This window comes from Vanellus vanellus (genome assembly GCF_965231255.1).
Source record: "Vanellus vanellus genome assembly, chromosome: 24".
In the NCBI taxonomy this organism is placed as follows: Eukaryota; Metazoa; Chordata; class Aves; order Charadriiformes; family Charadriidae; genus Vanellus; species Vanellus vanellus.
Window position 1 is genome coordinate 1,815,619 of NC_138929.1, and position 17,662 is coordinate 1,833,280.

Here is a 17,662-nt window from a genome sequence, read left to right on the forward strand (position 1 = left end):
CAAACCCACATCTCGGCAGCAGGACATCACCTCGCTGCCCTCTCCCCCGCCACCCCATTTCCCTCCTTCTCCCCACTCGGCCGCCCCTGCTCAGTGTCCCCCCTGTCAGCACCGGTGCCCACCCAGCACCGCTCCGTGCTCCGCGTTGGGCAGACGGTTGCTTGCAGAGGGTTAACGCTTTTCCAGAAGGCTCCGAGGGAGACGGACCAGGCGGTGGCTGTGGAAGAGAAAGGAGATGCTTGTCTGAGCTGGGCCCGAGCGAGAGAGTGGAGACCCAGAGGTGGTGCCGGCTGGGACCGGCAGCCTGTGCCAGCAGCGGCAGCAGCCACCCCCACTTCGCCCGGCACGAGGGGGACCCCCCCTTTGCCCTCCTTTAAAATGATGCAACCGCCGTCCCTTCTTGCTTCTCCCCCTAAGCTGTTTTATTTCTCTCCCTCACGGGAACAAAAGCCACAAGCTCGTGCTGCAGCACTGTGGAAGGCAGTGAGCAGCTTTTCCGAAGGGGAAGGGGATGATAAACCCAGCAGGGAGGACCCAGCAGCCGCACGATGGCCGGTGCACGTTTCAGCGGGCGAGGATGGCCTGATTTAGAAAATAAACCCCGGTGTCCCCCCTTCCAGCCCCCAGCAGGAACCAGCTGCGCTGGTGCTGTCAGCTCGGCTGCCTCAGCCAGGCAGAGGGAGCAGCAGCCAAAGACAACAGCATTAAACCCAAACCTCCCCCCCTCTCCCCCCATCCCCGCACATGTTTCTTCCCAGAAATTAAAGCCTGGCGGGAGCAGGAGCAGCCGGCTCACCTGGAGGACGCTTCGATTGCACGGCTGATGCTGAGCCGCATCTTCCCCAGCATTGCTCTACAGCATGTAAATGATGTAGGAGAGGATCACCAGGCCGATGATGGCGAAAAACATCAGGATGAAGATATCCAGCATGGTGAGCGAGGAGCCTGGTGGGGCGGGAGCTGCCGGGCTCCCCGCGGCGTGGAAAGGGGATGCTCGGCGGAGAGTCGCCGCTTCGCTCGCCAGCCCCCGCGTCCTCCCCTCCCAGCCGGAGCACCGCTCGCTCTGCTCAGGATGGAGAGATGATGCCGGAGCTGACGGAGCCGCTTTCCAGCAGGCAGGCGGAAAATAAAGGGATAAACACAGGCGGTCAGATGGGGCTTCAGCCTCTCCCGGGGCGGAGGAGCACTGGCTGAGCCCAGACCTGCGAGTGGGGCTCCCGGGAGGCACTGTGTGCCCACCCGCTTTGCCCCCGCTCCTTCCTACCCAAACCGCTGCCCAGGTGATGGGGGTGCTTAGGGCAATGCGAACCCCCTCCCCCCATTTGCAGCTGGGAAAGGGCCCACCGTATGGGGAAAGAAACAAAAATGAGCTTTGGCCATTGCAAAGCCATGTCGATCAGTTTGGACCGCTCTGAACTCTCACCTTTCGGAGTCCGGTACTCCCGGGGGACCGCAGCATCCTTCGCTTTCAGTGTCACACCACCCGCCTCACTATGGTTCAAAGCAATATGGTTTTAAGTGAGCAGCAACAGCCACAGAGCCTTTTTATTTTAATTTTTTTGGCTCATGCTTTACATGAAAATAACACCCTTTTCCACACACCTTCAAGATTTTCTTTTCCCACTGCTAAACGCTGAAAAATCCCACCTTGAGAGGCTGCAGCGGCCAAGCTAAGCTGTCGCCTGCTGCTGTCTGAGCCCCAGGGCTGGCTGGGGGCAGGAGGACATGGCTGTCGCGGTGCGGCGTTCCCAGTGAGGTCGGGCGAAGCCAGGACCCGGTGCCCACGCCGCGCTGCCCACAGCAAAGCTGACCATCCTCCTGCGTGGGTCGGGGCTCGGGAGCAGCCACCGGCACCCGAACTCCACCAGATCCCAGAGCCACGTCGTAAATGGTGTTTGGCCCCCAAGAGCAACGACCCCGCAGCGGGTCAGCAAGCGGGGAGGCATCGCCTCCGCCTCCTCCCTGTGCTCCGCGGGGGATTCTCCATCCTGGCGCATGGCGGAATTTCGAGGCTGATGTCCCGGAGCTCCATGGCACCTGGTGGCCACAGCACATCGGCAGGACACGCTGCGGTGGGGGGTCCGAACACTTCCAGCACATCGCTTGGCTTCAAGCCACGCTGAGAGCAAAGGACAAGCCAAGAAGCTGCATCCCAGGTCGGCTCCCGGCACCGCCGGTGTTTCCCATTCCCAGAGGATCCAGGCAGCGACGAGGATCGCGGCTGCGCAGCCTTCCCCAGCCCCGAGAGCCCCACCGTGTCCCAAGGGAGCGGGAAAAAAAGCCAGAAAAGTGACTGCAATCAAACCCAGCACGATCGGCAGGTAAAAATTATACTTTTATTATTTTTAATTCGAGTAAACCAGGAAGATAATCGGTTCGTTTGTTCCATTTGATGGTTCGGTTAAAAAGGCCAAATAACATTTTTTTATTGGTGGGTGCTCAACCCGGTGGGAAGGAGTACACAAGGACAAACCCCAATCAAGCGACGGATCCGGAAGAAAACACGTTCTAAGCTCAGCACTGAGACGCAACCGGGGAAGCTGGGATGGACGAGGTCTATTTTACATGTGATGAGAAGCAATTTAGCTTTTAATTTTTCTGACTTTTTTTTTTTTTTTTACTATTTTATTTATTTATTTATTTTAAATACAGGTTTAGGTGCTTTTCAGCTATGAAAAAAGGCAAAAAAGTGCATAAGTCGAGAGAAAAGGCAGAAATCAAGCAGTAAGAGGTTTGTTTCCCATGGCAGGGGAGAAGGGGCAGGGCGTGGGAGGGGAGAATTAGGGCAATGATTTCAAGGTAGCATTAAAAAAAGGTCTGTATACCAAAACATAATTGCCTGTGTTATTTGGTCCATTAAAAAACGATTTATTCACATTGATACTCCCCCCCATTCCCAGACAAGAACGTGATTAAGAAGAGGATTAGCAGGCGGACGCAGCCCCCCCCTGCCCAGCCGCCCCCTCTCCCCTGCTCTTGTGCTCGCTTGTTTTAGCACCAACCGGGATTCCCATCCCGTAAAGCCCACCCTGGCTGCTTTGGGGGTCCCGTTTTCACCCCGAGGTGATGACGGTGCCAGGAGTCCCCGTCACACTCCCCCCATCCCACTCCAGCCGGCTGGGGAACGAGCCAGGAGCAAAACGCTCCCCTCTCCCCAGCTCGCGTCCTCCAGGAGGTCTCTGCCCTGCCAGGACCCCCCTCCCCGCCAGAACCGCATTTGCTCCAGCAGCCCCCGACTCCGGTTACCCCAACCCCGGCACCGTCCACGCACCAGCCCCGCAGCCCCGTGTGCTTTGAGAAAGGGGACTGCGGTGGGACCCTCTCCCCCTCCGTGAGACCGTCCCCAAGGACGCGTCCCCCAGAAGAGCCAAGGAATGTCTCAACTCAGCCGATTTGGTCCCTAGATTCCCTTTTCCTTTGGGAATAGCAAAGGCGGCAGCTTCCCCTCAGAAGCATCCTGGCCCTGGGGTGCAGCGCAAAGCCCCGCACAGCCCGGCGAGGGGACGGTCCCCTCCAGCTGCCTGGTTCCCGTGGTCCGGGCTGAGCCGGGGCTGCGAGCGGCCGTGGGGCTGCGGGAACGCTGGAGGCAGCACAACGGCATCACCACTGCCCCAACGTTTGGCCACTCTGAGCCAGGAGAAAAGCATCCCGCTCCCGCCCTCCCCGCACAGGCTTCCAGTTATACCTGCCCCCATCCAGCTCCGGCACCTTCAGAGCCCAAAAGAGAAGGGGACAGGGATGTGCTTTGAGATTTTGGTCCACGACGTGATCCCAAGTCAGCAGTGCCCCCAAAAGCCACCGCCGCTGGGGACCTACGAGAGGTGCAGGGTGGCTCAGGGTGCCAAACCCCGGGTTCTGCTACTCAAGACCGACCTGCCGGAGGGGACAGTCACCCAGGACGGTCCCCAGTGCGACGGCAGAGAGGGGAGGATCTTTCACATGTGGCTCAGAATAGGCACGGGGACGGGGGCTGATCCTGCCAGCTCCCCAGACCATCCACCCGGCAGGTGGAGGGCTCAGGAGGGTCCCAAAAGCCCCGCAAGCAGCAAGAGAAAAGCAGGAAGATTCTGGGTGAACTTGGGGAGCGACCACTGCTAAGAGGAAGAGGCTGCCCCGGCATGGGGGGCGCAGGGGACCCCCCCGGCCCAAAGACAGAAAGCTGGAGCTGCAGGGGGGGACGTGAGGTCTCGGTGTCGCAGTGCTCCCCCCCAGTGCGGAGGAGTGGGGAGCCCGGGCCATCGCCAGCCCTCGAGCGGGAGCAGCAGCCTCCAGGCGACACAAGGCTGCGGCTACTCCTTTACCTGTGGCAGCACGGCCCCGGCTCGGCCCCGGAGGGACAGGGGGAGGCGGAACGAGGCGGCCGGAGCCCGATGCAGAAGCCGCGAGAGCCGCTTCCAGGGCTGTCCAGAGCAGCCGCTCTGAATCCCGAGGAGAAAAAGATTTTAAGATTTTAACTGCGACTGTTTTTCTGTTTCGAGGACTGAAGGGAGCAAAGACCGAATGGAAACACGGCGCAGAGGAGCTGGGAGAAGCAATGGGACGAGCCGGAGCGGTGCAGGGTGGAGGCTGCCAGCCCACCCTCCCGCCAGCCCCGGGGACGAGCATCCCTCACCCCGTCCGCCCCAACATCGCTGCCCTCTGCCCATCCCCGCCAGAGCCGGGGGAATTTGGTCCTAACAGATGGTCTCCTTCTCCCTTTGCCGAGGTCCCGGGAACTCCGGCCGCTTCTCTCAGCCGTGAAATGCCGGAGCGCTCGGGAGGGCAAGAGAGGAGGGAGGCCGAAGGAGAAGGAAAGCTGTGGCCGTTTGGTCTCTCGAGCCCCCCCCATCCCTTGCAGACAGTCCCTCGGTCCCGACAGAGCTAGAACAAAGCTAAATTGGCGAGAGAAACCGGAGGCGGCTGCAGAGACACAGAGTAACCGAGATGTCAGGACGCGGCTCCGGTGGGCGTCAGCAGAGCACGCGGGATAAGGGATGCTGGGGCAGAGAGAGACACGCACACACACACACACACGGGGGCCGGCGCGGGCTGGGGGCTCCGCTGTCAGCCACGCGCCCCGTCCCCTCCCGCGGCTCAGATGGCCTCCACGTAGTTGGCGGGGAGCATGCCCGTGTCGCCCGTGCGCTCCACCGTGCCGTACATCCACCCGTCGTCGATCTGCTGCACGTTGATGATGGTGTCGCCGTCTTGGAAGGAGACCTCGTCTTCGTCAGCCGCGTTGTAATCGTAGACGGCGCGGAAACGCTTCTGTGGGGAGAGAGGGGTCAGCGGGCACAGACCCTCCCCGCACCCTGCCCCAGACGGGCAGAGCTGCCACCCGGGGGGGGAGCCCGGGGCAGGGAGCCCCGCCGAGCCCCACACAAGAGCTGTGCTGGATCCAGGAGGTTTTCACCCGACAGAGAGAGGGACGCTGGCATCGGCGGTAACTGTGGCGAGCAGAGACCAGGCACGCAGCATCACACCCGCCAGCCCCTTCAAAACCACCCTTCCCCCGCACAGCGGAGCAAACCCTGACCCGAAACCGGGGGGGGGCGGTGTTGGGGTGGGCGCCGCGAGCCCTTGGGCTGTACTCACCCCCCCTCCAGAAGGAGCGTTGCGCTGCGTAGAGACCGGTGCCGCGGGCTCCTTGTAGCCGTAGGACTGAGACGATGGCGGCTGCTGCTGCTGGTAGACTGGGGGGGGGGGCAAAGACGGGTCCGTTAGCGGAGCTGGGACTCGGGGGGCACGCAAAGCCCCTCGCAAAGAAGAGCCGGCCACCGCCCCACCTGAAACGAGCACAGCACGCGCCCGCAGCCCCCCGCCCCACCTGGGTTGCTGGGTTGGATGGGGTGAGACGGCTGATGCTGCTGCTCCACAGGTCTCCGGTAATTGCTGCTCTCCTGGGAGTTCCTGCGCTCCAGCTCGGCGCCCTCGCTGGGACTCGGGCCCATCCTGCTCCTCTCGAATTCTTCGTGGTATTTTATCTACAGCGAGAAGAGAGGAAGGAGAGGTCCAAGCGCAGCCGGGACAGCTCTGCAGCACCCGCCGCCGCGCCGAGCCCGGACCCCAGCAACGCCCGCGGCTCCCGCAGCCCTTCAGCGGCGGCAATGTCCTTCCCCTCAGCCCAGCTCGTTCCTTTTTGCCACCGAGAACTCAGCATGGGCCATCTCACAGCCCCCCCTGCGGTCCCGGGGGGCTCCTTCCCCACCCCTCTCCCCAGCGACATTTGCTCAGACCCGTTTGTGGCACAGAAAGGAGGAGGTTTAAGCATCCTATGGGCGGGACAGGCAATTTTCTCAGGCGTGGGTGAGATGCGAGAGCAGCCCCCCCCAAGCCCGCAGGCTGCAGGGGCGCGGAGCAGAAGCGCGTTTAGGAAGTGCCCCCCCCCACACACGCCGACTTTGCTGCACAACTCGCCAGCCCACGGCCGGGGACAGCGGGTGCCGCGGAGGTACCGCTCCAACATCTGCCCCCGGATCTCCCTTTACCCGAAGCGTGAGAGGGCCTCGGGGGTTTTTCTTTGAAGGCGACCCAAAGCAGCCAGCGCCAAACGCACCAGCTGCAGCGGGGCCGAGCCTTCCCCCGCCGCGGGCAGGAGGGAAGGGTTAACCCAACCGCCCGGCCGTGGGCGTAAAAATTAATAGCCACTTGTGTTAATGAGTGCATCACCATCGGAAAGCACCTGGAGCCCATTTGTCTGCTGGTTAAACAGTTATTTACTGAAGGGCACTAGAGCAGTCTCCCCGCAGAGCCGGGGGCAGAGCCGCCCTCCCGGGAAGGAGAACACCCCGAGGGGACCCCCCCCCCGCTCCCCCCCGGGACCCCCTCAGGACGGCGTTTCCCAGAGGCTCAGGTTTCTGCACAGCTCCATGACCCAGGAGGGTTTCCCCCCGCGCGCGGGACCGTGTCGGCTCCCTCCGCAGAGGGTGTTTTGGGGCACCCCGGTGCTGCGGAGGCGCTCGCGCCCCAGCGAGCGGTGCGGTGCGGTGCGGCGCTGGGCAGCCCCCTTTGCCGCCCGTCTGCCTGCGGAGCCAGGCGTTCCGCGGGGACTGGGTTGGTTTCTGCGTCGGGATGAACTGGGTCACCACAACCCCAGGGCTGGCAGCCAGATGCCCACGGGGAGACAGCTAAAAACGGCTACCGTGGCCGAGGGAGGGCGAAGGGGGCCGAGCAGAGGGACACGGGTTGGTCTCATCTCTCTGCTGTGTTATTTAACGCCCCCCACCCAAACCTCCACAGCTTCTCTCAAAAGAGAGCGGTGCTTTCTGTACCAAAGACCGCAGCCCCGCTGGGCGGCAGGGAAGCTGTGCTCCTCTCCTGCCAGCTCCGACCCCGCTGAGAAGCTGTCCCCGAGGGGAAAATCTTCCAGCCAGGTCCATTTCCCACGCGGGAATCCTTCCCCAGCCCTCGCCGTCCTGGGGTTTGGTGTGCAGACAACCCACAGCTCCCCCAGGAGACACCAGTACTTGCCAGAGAACTGCACAAAGGCATCAGAAGGAGAGGGAATAAACAACCTCCTCCCGCCCTGCCCGGCATTCCTGTGTCTGCGAGCGCCTGCGAGCTCCCGGGCTCCGTCCTCCCTCTCCCTGCAGTCCCGCAAGCCCGGACCCTCCTCCCCTGGACACCCCGGGGAGCAGAGGGCGGCTTTGTCCCCAAAGATGGGATGCTGAAGGCTCCATCCATCCCTTTTCCCTGAGCGAGAGCAGCTCAGGGGGCGGCAGAAGCCGCCTGTGGAGCGGACACCAGAGTTTTCCCACGCAGAGCTGCGCTCCAGGGATGGGTTCGCTGGTCAGGGAGAAACCAGCCCTGCCTGCTGCTGTGCGCCGGGGTTTTGCAACAGCTCCCGGACCTTTGATAAGGAACGGCATGACTTTCACTGGCGGCTAAAGGTTAATTAACCCCCCGCCATCCCGCTGAGGGCAGACGCTATTGCGGGTTCCCGTGGCGCGACGCCCGGGAGCGCAGGGGCAAGTTTGGGCAGGGGACGGAGATAGCCCACGTGTGCCGCAGCCAGTGCCGCAGCTATACGTGCCAGCGCGCATCCTCCTCCTTCGCCATGGCAACGCGCAGACCTCCACGTCTGCCACGTACCCACCGCCGGCACCTGGACACGGACCGGGGCTGCGGGGGGAAGCGCGGGCTGCCACGCCAGCCGCCAGCGAACCCGGGGCACGGTCTTAATGTAATTCTCAGAAACGGAAGAGCTGGGTCTCTCGCAGACACAGGGCAGAGCTGCCCTTCCACAAGGTCAAGGCAGGACAGAGGTGCCGCTGTGCGCAGCCCCCGGGAAGCCCCCCGTCTCCGCGCCGAGGCGGGAGGGATGCTGTGCACGGCCGAGGGACCTCGCGGAGCTCCCTGCAAGGCTGCGCCGCCGGATGAGGGCTGTTAGGTAGGGAAGCGGCTGACGTCGCCTGTCCCACCCTCGGGGCTGGTGACAGCAGGCGGTGGGACCCCGGGGACCGCGCGCAGCCTCGGCACAAACCGACAGCAGCTGCAGCAAACGCTCCCCCGACAGCCGCAGGGCTGGAAAGGGCTTTGCAGGAGAGTCGGGAGGGGTCAAGGCAAGCAGAGCCTGGCAGGGGACGGTCACAGCTGCAGAGGGACAGGAGGAAGAGGTGCGCCTTCGGCCGGGGCTTCCATGCACAAACACGAGCCAGAGGCACCGGAGTCCCTCGGGGGTCACGGTGACAGTCAGGGGTGGACGAGACTACCTCTGGTCCATTATCTGCCCCCACCGAATGCCACTCTCCGCTGTTCCCCTCCTTGCGTCTCACAGTCAACGTGGACTTGAGCACCTCAGGAGAAGCGAAGGACTCTCATACCCCTCCGGATGCGGCTGCGGCATCTGCCGGCACGGAGCAGCCCCGAGAGGTGCAAGAGGGTCACACGATGGCCAGGCAAACAGGTCAGAGAATTAACACTTTCAAGATGCCGCAGCCCCGCGTGCTCGTTAGCAGCCGTCAGGGTGCGGGTCCGCTCCTGGCTGCACAGGCAGAGCCCCCCCGGCCCCCTCCGGCGGGAGGAGGGTCACCACAATATCACCCGCAGAGACGAGGGGTTACTCACGATGAGGAGTTACTCACGTTGCTGATCTGATCCTGAGTCTTTTTGATTCTCTGCAGCTCCGGGGTGTCAGCCACCACGCTGAAGCCTTTCCCCTTGTTCTTCTCAAACTCCTCCTTGTAGCGAATCTGGGGGGTACAAACGAGAGGAAAAAAAAACAAACCACAAAACCAGATTTAAACAGCGGGGAAAGCTGGTGCGCGCGGCAGCCGGATTCAGCAACACGGCGACCCACGTGCTTCATGAGACGCAGCAGCTTTCTGACCCGGCCTCTGCCTCGCGCAGGAGACCCCCGTTGCGCCCCGTGACAGCCACCCGGGGCACCGGCCGGAGCTGAAACGCACAAACAGCTTCCCGTGCGTCTGCTGACCTCGTTTGTCTCTCGGCGGGGGCTGGGGTCACTCGCCTTTAACTCTGAATTTCCTGTGGGATACCGGTGCGCCCCGGTCCCATCCCACGGGGCAGCTGACCCACGGCAAGCCGCCCGCTTGAGGGCCCCGAGGGGTTCTACGAGCTACACCCGTACAAGAGCGCTTCCGCGTCGGGGGACATTTGGCCACCTCTGGGGAGGAACACACCCAGAAAACCGTAATGAAACCGGAGGGGGGCGAAACACAAGCATCCTTATTTGTGTTTGCCAGACACTGACATCAGCATCCCTTCCCATCACACCCAGCAGCTGAAAAATCCCAGTTTGCTTTGTTGTTGATATTTTCCCCCCCCCTTTTTTTTTTTTTTTCTCCTAACATAGCTCTACACAGCTTTAAGACCGGAGCTTCCAGTTCTCCCAGGAGGGAGCTGACACAGCACATGGCCACAGCCCAGATGTGCCGGTCCTGGTCCCCGGTCCCACCACTCCCACCCAGGTCACCCAGAAGCAGAAGCAGCTCCTGCAGAGGCTGAACGAAGCCCAGCGGCTGACCCGGCGGCTCCAGCGGGGAAGGAAGCGGCGCTCAGCTGCCTGCCCGGCCCCGACACAGCGGCTTTGCCGACTTCCAGACGCGAGCGGCCAGAAAGACGCCTCATTTTCATGACGGGGGGAAGCAGATGTGCAGAGAGAGACGCCCTGACCTCCTCCATCCTCCCGGCGAGGATCCGACCCTGCGCCGACGGCTGTCGGGAGCTGCCTCTGCCCATCTGGGGAGCAAAGAGCCTTCGGGGATTGGCCTCCCCGGAGCTCACCAAGTGCTCTGCGGACAGTGGGATGTTGTCACCAAGATGAGAAGGTCACCACCGGAGGGTGAGGGGGAGCTGGGGTGGCCCCGCGAACAAAGAGCTTGGCAGGATGGATGCTCGCAGGTGGGCGCCGGGCTCACGTGCGGTGCCAGGATAAAGCTGGGAGGCAAGAGAGCCGGCGGCGCGGCGGGGTGGAGCCGAAATCCCCCCCCCCCAACACACGCTCCCAGGGAGACGCTCCTTCAGACCCCGCGTGTTTGCCTCCCGCCCAGACGGCGCGTCCAGCTGGGCCTGGAAACACCTTTCCGGAAAAGCCGCCAAATGTTTTACATCATCTTCTGGAGAAGCCAAGACACACCTCTGCTGCCATCCGGGCTGGCCGGTGGCCTCGCCTGCCGCCGGAGCGGGACCCGCCGGAGCCGGCAGCATCTGTGCCAAGCTGATGTGCGCGGGTGAGAGCCCCCCGGCGCCGGAGCCAGCGGGCACGCAGCGCGCCACGGAGCAGGTCCTGACCCCCTCTCTGGTGCAGAACAACATGACAAACAAGAGATTTCCAGGGGAAAACGAGACACCGCGGTTTCCGCGTTGCAGGGGGGCTCGGTGCCCACGGCTCGGGGGGTTTCGGCGGCAGCGGGGGGGGATGCCACGCACCAGCTGTGCGGTGGGCAGCCGGAGAGCTCGCCGCTGGCTGTACGGGCCACAGCAGCGACGATACCCCAGAGCTCGGTGCTTTGCTCGCCAACACAACGTTTCCTCTCCCCACCCGGCAAAGAGGGTGAAACCCTGAGATAGATGGTGCCACCTACGAGTCACGTTAGGTTTCTAACTCTAATGCGACATCGGTCATTGGCTGGATGGCCGTGTCCAGAGAGTGGTGGTAAATGGAGTTAAATCCAGTTGGTGTCCAGTCACAAGTGGTGTCCCCCAGGGATCGGTGCTGGGGCCCGTTCTCTTTAATATCTTTATCAACGATCTGGATGAGGGGATCGAATGCACCCTCAGTAAGTTCGCAGACGACACTAAACTGGGGGGGCGTGTTGATCTGCTTGAGGGTAGATTGGCTCTGCAGAGGGATCTGGACAGGCTGGACAGATGGGCTGAGGCCAATGGTATGAGGTTCAACAGGGCCAAGTGTCGGGTCCTGCACTTGGGTCACAACAACCCCATGCAGCGCTACAGACTGGGGGCGGAGTGGCTCGAAAGCTGCCTGGCAGAAAAGGACCTGGGGGTGTTGGTGGACAACCGGCTGAGCATGAGCCAGCAGTGTGCCCAGGTGGCCAAGAAGGCCAACACCATCCTGGCCTGCATCAGGAATGGTGTGGTGAGCCGGACTAGGGAAGTCATCATCCCCCTGTACTCGGCACTGGTGAGGCCCCACCTCGAGTACTGTGTTCAGTTTTGGGCCCCTCACTACAAGAAGGACATTGAGGTGTTGGAGCGTGTCCAGAGAAGGGCTACAAAGCTGGTGAAGGGTCTGGAGGACAAACCTTATGAGGAACGACTGAGGGATCTGGGGTTGTTCAGCCTGGAGAAGAGGAGGCTGAGGGGAGACCTTATCACCCTCTACAACTACCTGAAAGGAGGTTTTAGAGAGATGGGAGCTGACCTCTTCTCCCTGGCGACAAGTGATAGGACGAGAGGAAACGGGTTCAAGTTATGTCAGGGCAGGTTTAGATTAGATGTTAGGAAGCATTTTTTCACCGAAAGGGTTATTAAACATTGGAATAAGCTGCCCAGAGAGGTGGTGGATTCACCATCCCTGGAGGTGTTTAAGAAAAGGGTAGATGAGGTGCTTAGGGACATGGTTTAGGAGTGGTGGTGTTTTTATCAGGGTAGGTTAATGGTTGGACTTGATGATCTTAAAGGTCCCTTCCAACCTCACTGATTCTATGATTCTATGACATTAGAAAGCAAAGGCTTAACGAACCGAGTGGCAGAGTCCACCCTGGGAGATATTAATACAACCGAGATGCCAAAACACATCAGAGGAACGCAAGCGACCGGTTTCGAGGCAGACGTCTCCCTTTGCCGGAAGCAGTAAGAGGCCGAGAAAAAAAAAAAAAAAAAAACAACCAACCCCCCAAACTTTTGCTAGCTGGGTTAGAGAGCATATCTCCATCATCAGCGATTAGGAAGGAGCGGCCTCAAGGTGTTAACCACGGGGCAGGAGGAAGCAAAGGTTAACAGAGCCGCGACGCGAAGCCGATGACACACACGCAGGGAGGGGGTCAGGAGGGGGTGAGTCAGCCCCAGCGCGCTCCGCCGCAGCGACAGGCGGCCGACGCGGCTCTCTTTGTCCCTGCTCTGCTCCGCTGGCAATAAAGGCTGTTTTCCACGAGAGCTCTGCAGCCTGGGCGCGGGATGCCGGCCCCGCCACGGGGCTCGGAGACGCCGCTCGCAAGAAGAGGGGTTTCCCCCCGCAGCCTGCTGCTGCGCCGGCCCCGAGAGGGGCGGGGGGGGGCATCGGGTGCCGGCTGCGAACGCACAAATTGGCGAGATGTAAGAAATCCAGGCTAGAAAGACAGAGAGTCACCAGGCAGGAGGGTAATCACAAGGCTAAGCAGCGCCTTTGATAAATTCTGTGTTTTTTTTATCCTCCTAAATCCACCCCCCTCCACCTCCCGTGGGATTTTTGCCCCTCTAGCGTTCAGGATATAGGAAATTAGCCCTAAAAAACTGCCGTACGGGGATGCCTGACCGCAGGGGTACCCGATCCAGGAGTCGGGGGGGAAGATGCTGGTACCCGGGGGCAGGTCTAACCCAAAACACGCGTCCAAGGCGGGTGCTCCCAACCCGCTGGGGTTCCCGCACCCCAGCACGCCTCGCCACGGACATCAGAGCGTGGTACGAGCATGGGGGCGATGCTGGGAAGAAGCACAGGCGACCACGAGGCAGACACTGTCCCCGTGCTCAGCACTGGGAAAACGCAATTTAACAGCATCCACAGCCCTTCCTGGCTCCGGCACTGAGCGGCCGCGTCCCGGCGGGCTGCAGCCATCGCCAGGGCTGAGCGAGAGGGCCGGAAAGGAGGGAGGAAGCGTTCAGACAAGGCGTTTTTCAGCTTCTCCCTGCCCTTATATGGGCACCGGGCTGTGCAGGCAGGAGTCTGGCGGGCAGCGCTGGGCGGGGAGAGGGGACCTGCGACCACCGGCGGCCACGGAGGAATCCCGCTGGCAGCACGGGCTGCCCCGAGGGAGGCACGAATCCCTGCTCCGGCCACGCTCCGGCGTCCTGCTCCCTCGGAAACTCGAGTGCGGGTGACGCCGGGTGATAAGGAGGGACAGAAACGCGCGGTTGGGGTACGTCCCGAGGGCACACGAGCGGGGCTGGGAGCCACATGCCCACCCCCGTGGCTCTGCCTCGCGGCTGCCTTTCGCCCACAGGCTGCGTTAAGGAGCGGAGTGATGCAGACAGTGCTGTATCCACACCTCACCCCACCATACTACTACTAATAAAACGGGATCCACAATTAATTTTCCCAGAGGAATTGTCCCCTCCACGATAGGAAGGAGAGCGACAACGCCTCCATCCTCCTGTTATCCCGCGGGAGGCGGAGAACGGTCCTTCGCACGTTACAACCCATCGCAGGTCTCGGCTCACTGAACCCTCCCTGTGTCCCCGTCCCGACGTCGCCCACGGCAGCTCCCCGAGGGGACAGCCGCCGCGCTGCCGGAGGGACAGGAGACGGGCACCTGCCTCCCACGCCACGGGAGCCTCCACCCTCCGGCAGGAAGGGTTGCACCCAAAACCACCCGTTTTAAGAGCCTGAAAGAGAAGCCACAGGACGAGAAACCAGCAATTTTCTTGCCACACGTGGGCTGTAAGAGAAGGCTGCAGGCGTAAAAGCTGTCACTTCGAAGACTCATTTAGCCGCACACAAGACATCGTTATCCAGCATCTACCAGTGACCGGAACAGGAGACGCCTTCTCAGCAGACACAAATAGCGGAGGCATCGGCAGCGACATGAAACCGCTCCGGCTCGGCACGCAGCTGCCCCATGCCCACCAGCAGCGGCTCCGCTGAACCTTTGGCTTTCCCAGTCACGCCAGGGTGGACAGGCAGGGGTATTTTTGGTGGGAGGGAACACGGGATCAGCCTCCTCGGGGTCATCCATAAGGACAGCGGCTCTCCGGCCCCGCAGGAGCTCCGCTCCAGAGGAATGGGCAAAACTTGCTGGGGAGCATCACTCTCATTGCCAGGGAATGACCCTCCACCAGTGAGAAATCCCTCGCAGAGGAGACAGACCCAGCGCTCCCCCTTCTCCTACTGCTGCCCCCCCTTCTCCTACTGCTCTCCCAGCCACCGCTCCTCCAGAGGGAGACGCGCTCGGGGAAGCCTCACACCGAGGACCGACGGCTCGGCCGTGGCTGAGCTTGGCTGGCAAACGCACGCTCGAAGGCGAGATGCCACTGCCCACACAACCCTGATCTTACTCCACAAGGGATTTTACTCCCAGACCCACGTGCAGAACTCCGCCTGTCCCAGCCCTGTTAGCCAGGATGCACTTTTTAGGTGGCACTCAAACCGGCCAACAGTAGCGCAGGCGACCTCCTGCCACGCTGCCGTGGCTGCCAGCAAACCCTTCTCCGCCAGCCTTGCCCCGTCTCAGCTAACAGCTCCAGTTCATCCAGTTAATTAGCAAGACCGAACCCCGCTGCCTGCTCTGGAAGGGCTGAAGCGACCTATTCCCGTCCCCAGGGGTTTGCTCAGCTCCTGCAATTAGTGAGAAGGGATTGTCAATAACCCAGAGCGGCTGCTAGTGTTGTAGCTGGAGCGCTTGGAGCTTGGAGAAATACAAATGTTGGGCGCTTGGAAAATAGGAGACTCCCTTTGTAGGCAGAACAAAGGCAGAGAGGAATTAAGATCTTATCTGAAGTGTGTTTAGGATCTATCCCTCCCCAGGGCTTCAGGCGCTTCAGCCTGGCACCTTCCACCTGGTTCAGCTTCGACACCTCCCTCCCCCCCGCTCCTGCATCCCTCCTCCCGCATCCCTCCCCCCCCCTGCTCCCGCATCCCTGCTCCGGCATCCCTCCCCCCGCTCCCGCATCCCTCTCCCCACTCCCGCATCCCTCCCCGCCCCACATCCCTGCTCCGGCATCCCTCCCTCCTGCTCCCGCATCCCTGCTCCCGCATCCCTCCCCAGCCCCCCCTTCTCCCTCCCACTTGGAGAAGTCCTTCTCTGCAGCTCATCCCGGTGTGAAACCAGCACTGAAAAGGTGGGGTGCTGGTGTCTGGCAAACTGGAAGACCCTGCCCGGCACCCCAGCCCCTCTCCCGACATATTCTCTCACAGCCCTGTGCCACCCCAGCTCCAGCCCCCGAAGCCCGGGAGAGCACGGGGAGCCGGGCACGGCTGCTTCTCCCGCAGGGACAGCGGTCCTGCTGGCGGCTCGGTTGTAGCGACCAACTTCTGGAGGTGCAGCTTGAAAGAATAAAGACCCCCCCCCACCCGCCAGGCAGCTGGTTTTGCCTCCGGCCACCTCCCGCACCCCAACAGGAGCTGAAAGTCCCAACAGAAAAGCCCAGGCAGAGGAGCACGCTGCCTCCCCGGGGTCTCCTTTGATAAGCAACAGCTATCGAAGAGCCTGAATGCACTGTAAAATCAGTGCTGGAGACTCCAGACCATTCAGTGCAGCACGACCTCGATTGTTACCATGGAAAAGCGACCGTGTCCCCTTAACGGCTGTAGGAAACACAAAGCCAACCCCAGGCTGAGCTCGAGCTCGGAGCCTGAGCCAAGCGGCGCTTGTGCAAGCCCGGGAGCGCTTGGGCAACTTGCTCCGAGGAAGAGACCTTACAAAAGGGGAGGTTTCAAAACTCGGCGCCGACTGCACAGGCACCACCAGCTCCATCTCACAGGTGAGGTCCTGAGGTTCCTCCTCCTCCTCCAGCGGGATGCGTTCCCAGGCAGTCTGCCTCTCAGCTCCCAGGCTAACGGGAGGAGGAGGAGGAGGAGGGAAGGTCACAGCCTCTTTCGCAGCACAGCAGGGAGAGGAGCGCGCTGATCCCGAGAAATGACTGCTCACCCTGAAAAGGCGACGGCAAACCCCGTGCCGTCCTCCCTCTGCCCAGCACCAGCGCTGCCACAACGCTGAGCTAAGCCAACGTGCCTCTGCTGACAACCCTCCGGGCAGGATTTCTGCCCCTTTTCAAAGGGAAAGCGAAATTAAATAGATTCCCCGAACAGTTGCCACATCCTGTGCCCTCCTGAGACGCTGACTCAAGCCAAAAATTGCCGCTGGATGCTTTTGCTTCCCAGCGCAGCGCAGTCTGAGCACACGTCTGCAGTTCTGCGACATGGAAGCTCACAACAACGGTCCAGGGCGCCACCTCGGATGCTCCAACACAGGCTCTCAGCAGAGCAAAGCCCCGCACAGAAGGGTCGCCCACCGAAGCTGCCCGTTTCCGTGCCAGCCTTGCCCTCCCGCCTGTCTCCCTGCAAAACTGATGCTCGCGTTTCTGTTCTCGGTGTCTGGGAGTAAGAGACGGAAACCAGGCACCGCTCCTTGGCCCACCCAAGGGACCAGTTCCCACCACCATCACCGGGAGTTACGGGTGCGAGAACCCGGCCGGCAGCCCTGCGCCAAGGCTGGCGACTTCTGCTGATCCAGGGACACCCTCAGGGTATAGAACGGGACGTGTCTGGACAACACCCTTCTCAAACAGGCTCCGCTCTTCCCACCAGAGAAAGAAACCCTTATCTGTGCCAGTCCTTATCCCTCCTATCTGTTTATTTCCGCTTGCCAGAGCTTTCAAGCCCTACAAGATTGGGGTTTACCTGAAATACCCGCCTAGAGAGTCAGCGCCTCTCCGGATGAGGCCGTTTGCCGTTCCACCTCATTGTGTCGCTGGATGGGAGCCGGGAAAAGATGGAACTGGCGGAAGGCATGGGCAGCAGTGCCTGCCGGACCCTTCCCACCTCCGGACCCTTCCCACCTCCGGACCCTTCCCACCTCCGGGAGGTCACAGCAGCCACGGATGAAGGGAAGGGCAAACACAGCCGAGATGGGCGAGACCCGAGAGGAGGGACACACACCCCAAACCCGCCTCTCCCTCCTCTGCGCGAGGGTGTAGGAAAGCACCGGAGGAGCCCGGCAGAACGTTGGGCGATGGGGGGAAAGTACGGCGGCCCCGGGGCGAGGAGGGAGCCGGGCGCTCACCTGGCTCTGAAGCTCGCTCTGCTGCTTTAGGCGCAGGTTCTCGGGAGTGTCTGCCACCATGGTGAAGGACTGCTTCGGGTAGTGTCTGGGGAGAGAAGGGAGAGACCATCAGGCACAATATCCCTACAGACCGCGGCGGCGCTCACCGCCCTTTCCCGTCCACCCCGTGCCCAGGAGAGCCGAGCGCTCCGGTCCCGCTCCAGAGCGCCGCGGTGAGAGCAGCAGCAGCGGCACAATGGGCCGCAGACACACGGACACGCGGGTCCCGCAGCAGCCGTTTGGGG

At 61.9% G+C, this 17,662-nt stretch overlaps 2 protein-coding genes across 2 annotated transcripts in view; both read right to left on the minus strand.

The window, feature by feature from the left end:
- Positions 1-17,662, minus strand: part of RPL19 (ribosomal protein L19) — a 389,457-nt gene that overhangs the window by 75,986 nt on the left and 295,809 nt on the right. The gene's annotated exons all lie outside the window — the stretch shown is intronic.
- LASP1 (LIM and SH3 protein 1) overlaps positions 2,198-17,662 on the minus strand; it is a 33,865-nt gene continuing 18,400 nt past the window's right edge. Inside the window, exons 3-7 of the mRNA XM_082494978.1 lie at positions 17,379-17,463; positions 9,063-9,170; positions 5,807-5,963; positions 5,575-5,672; positions 2,198-5,247 (exon numbers count right to left, since the gene is read on the minus strand). Coding sequence (XP_082351104.1) covers positions 5,074-5,247; positions 5,575-5,672; positions 5,807-5,963; positions 9,063-9,170; positions 17,379-17,463 — 622 coding nt within the window. The 3' untranslated portion in view covers positions 2,198-5,073. The remainder of the gene's footprint in view (positions 5,248-5,574; positions 5,673-5,806; positions 5,964-9,062; positions 9,171-17,378; positions 17,464-17,662) is intronic.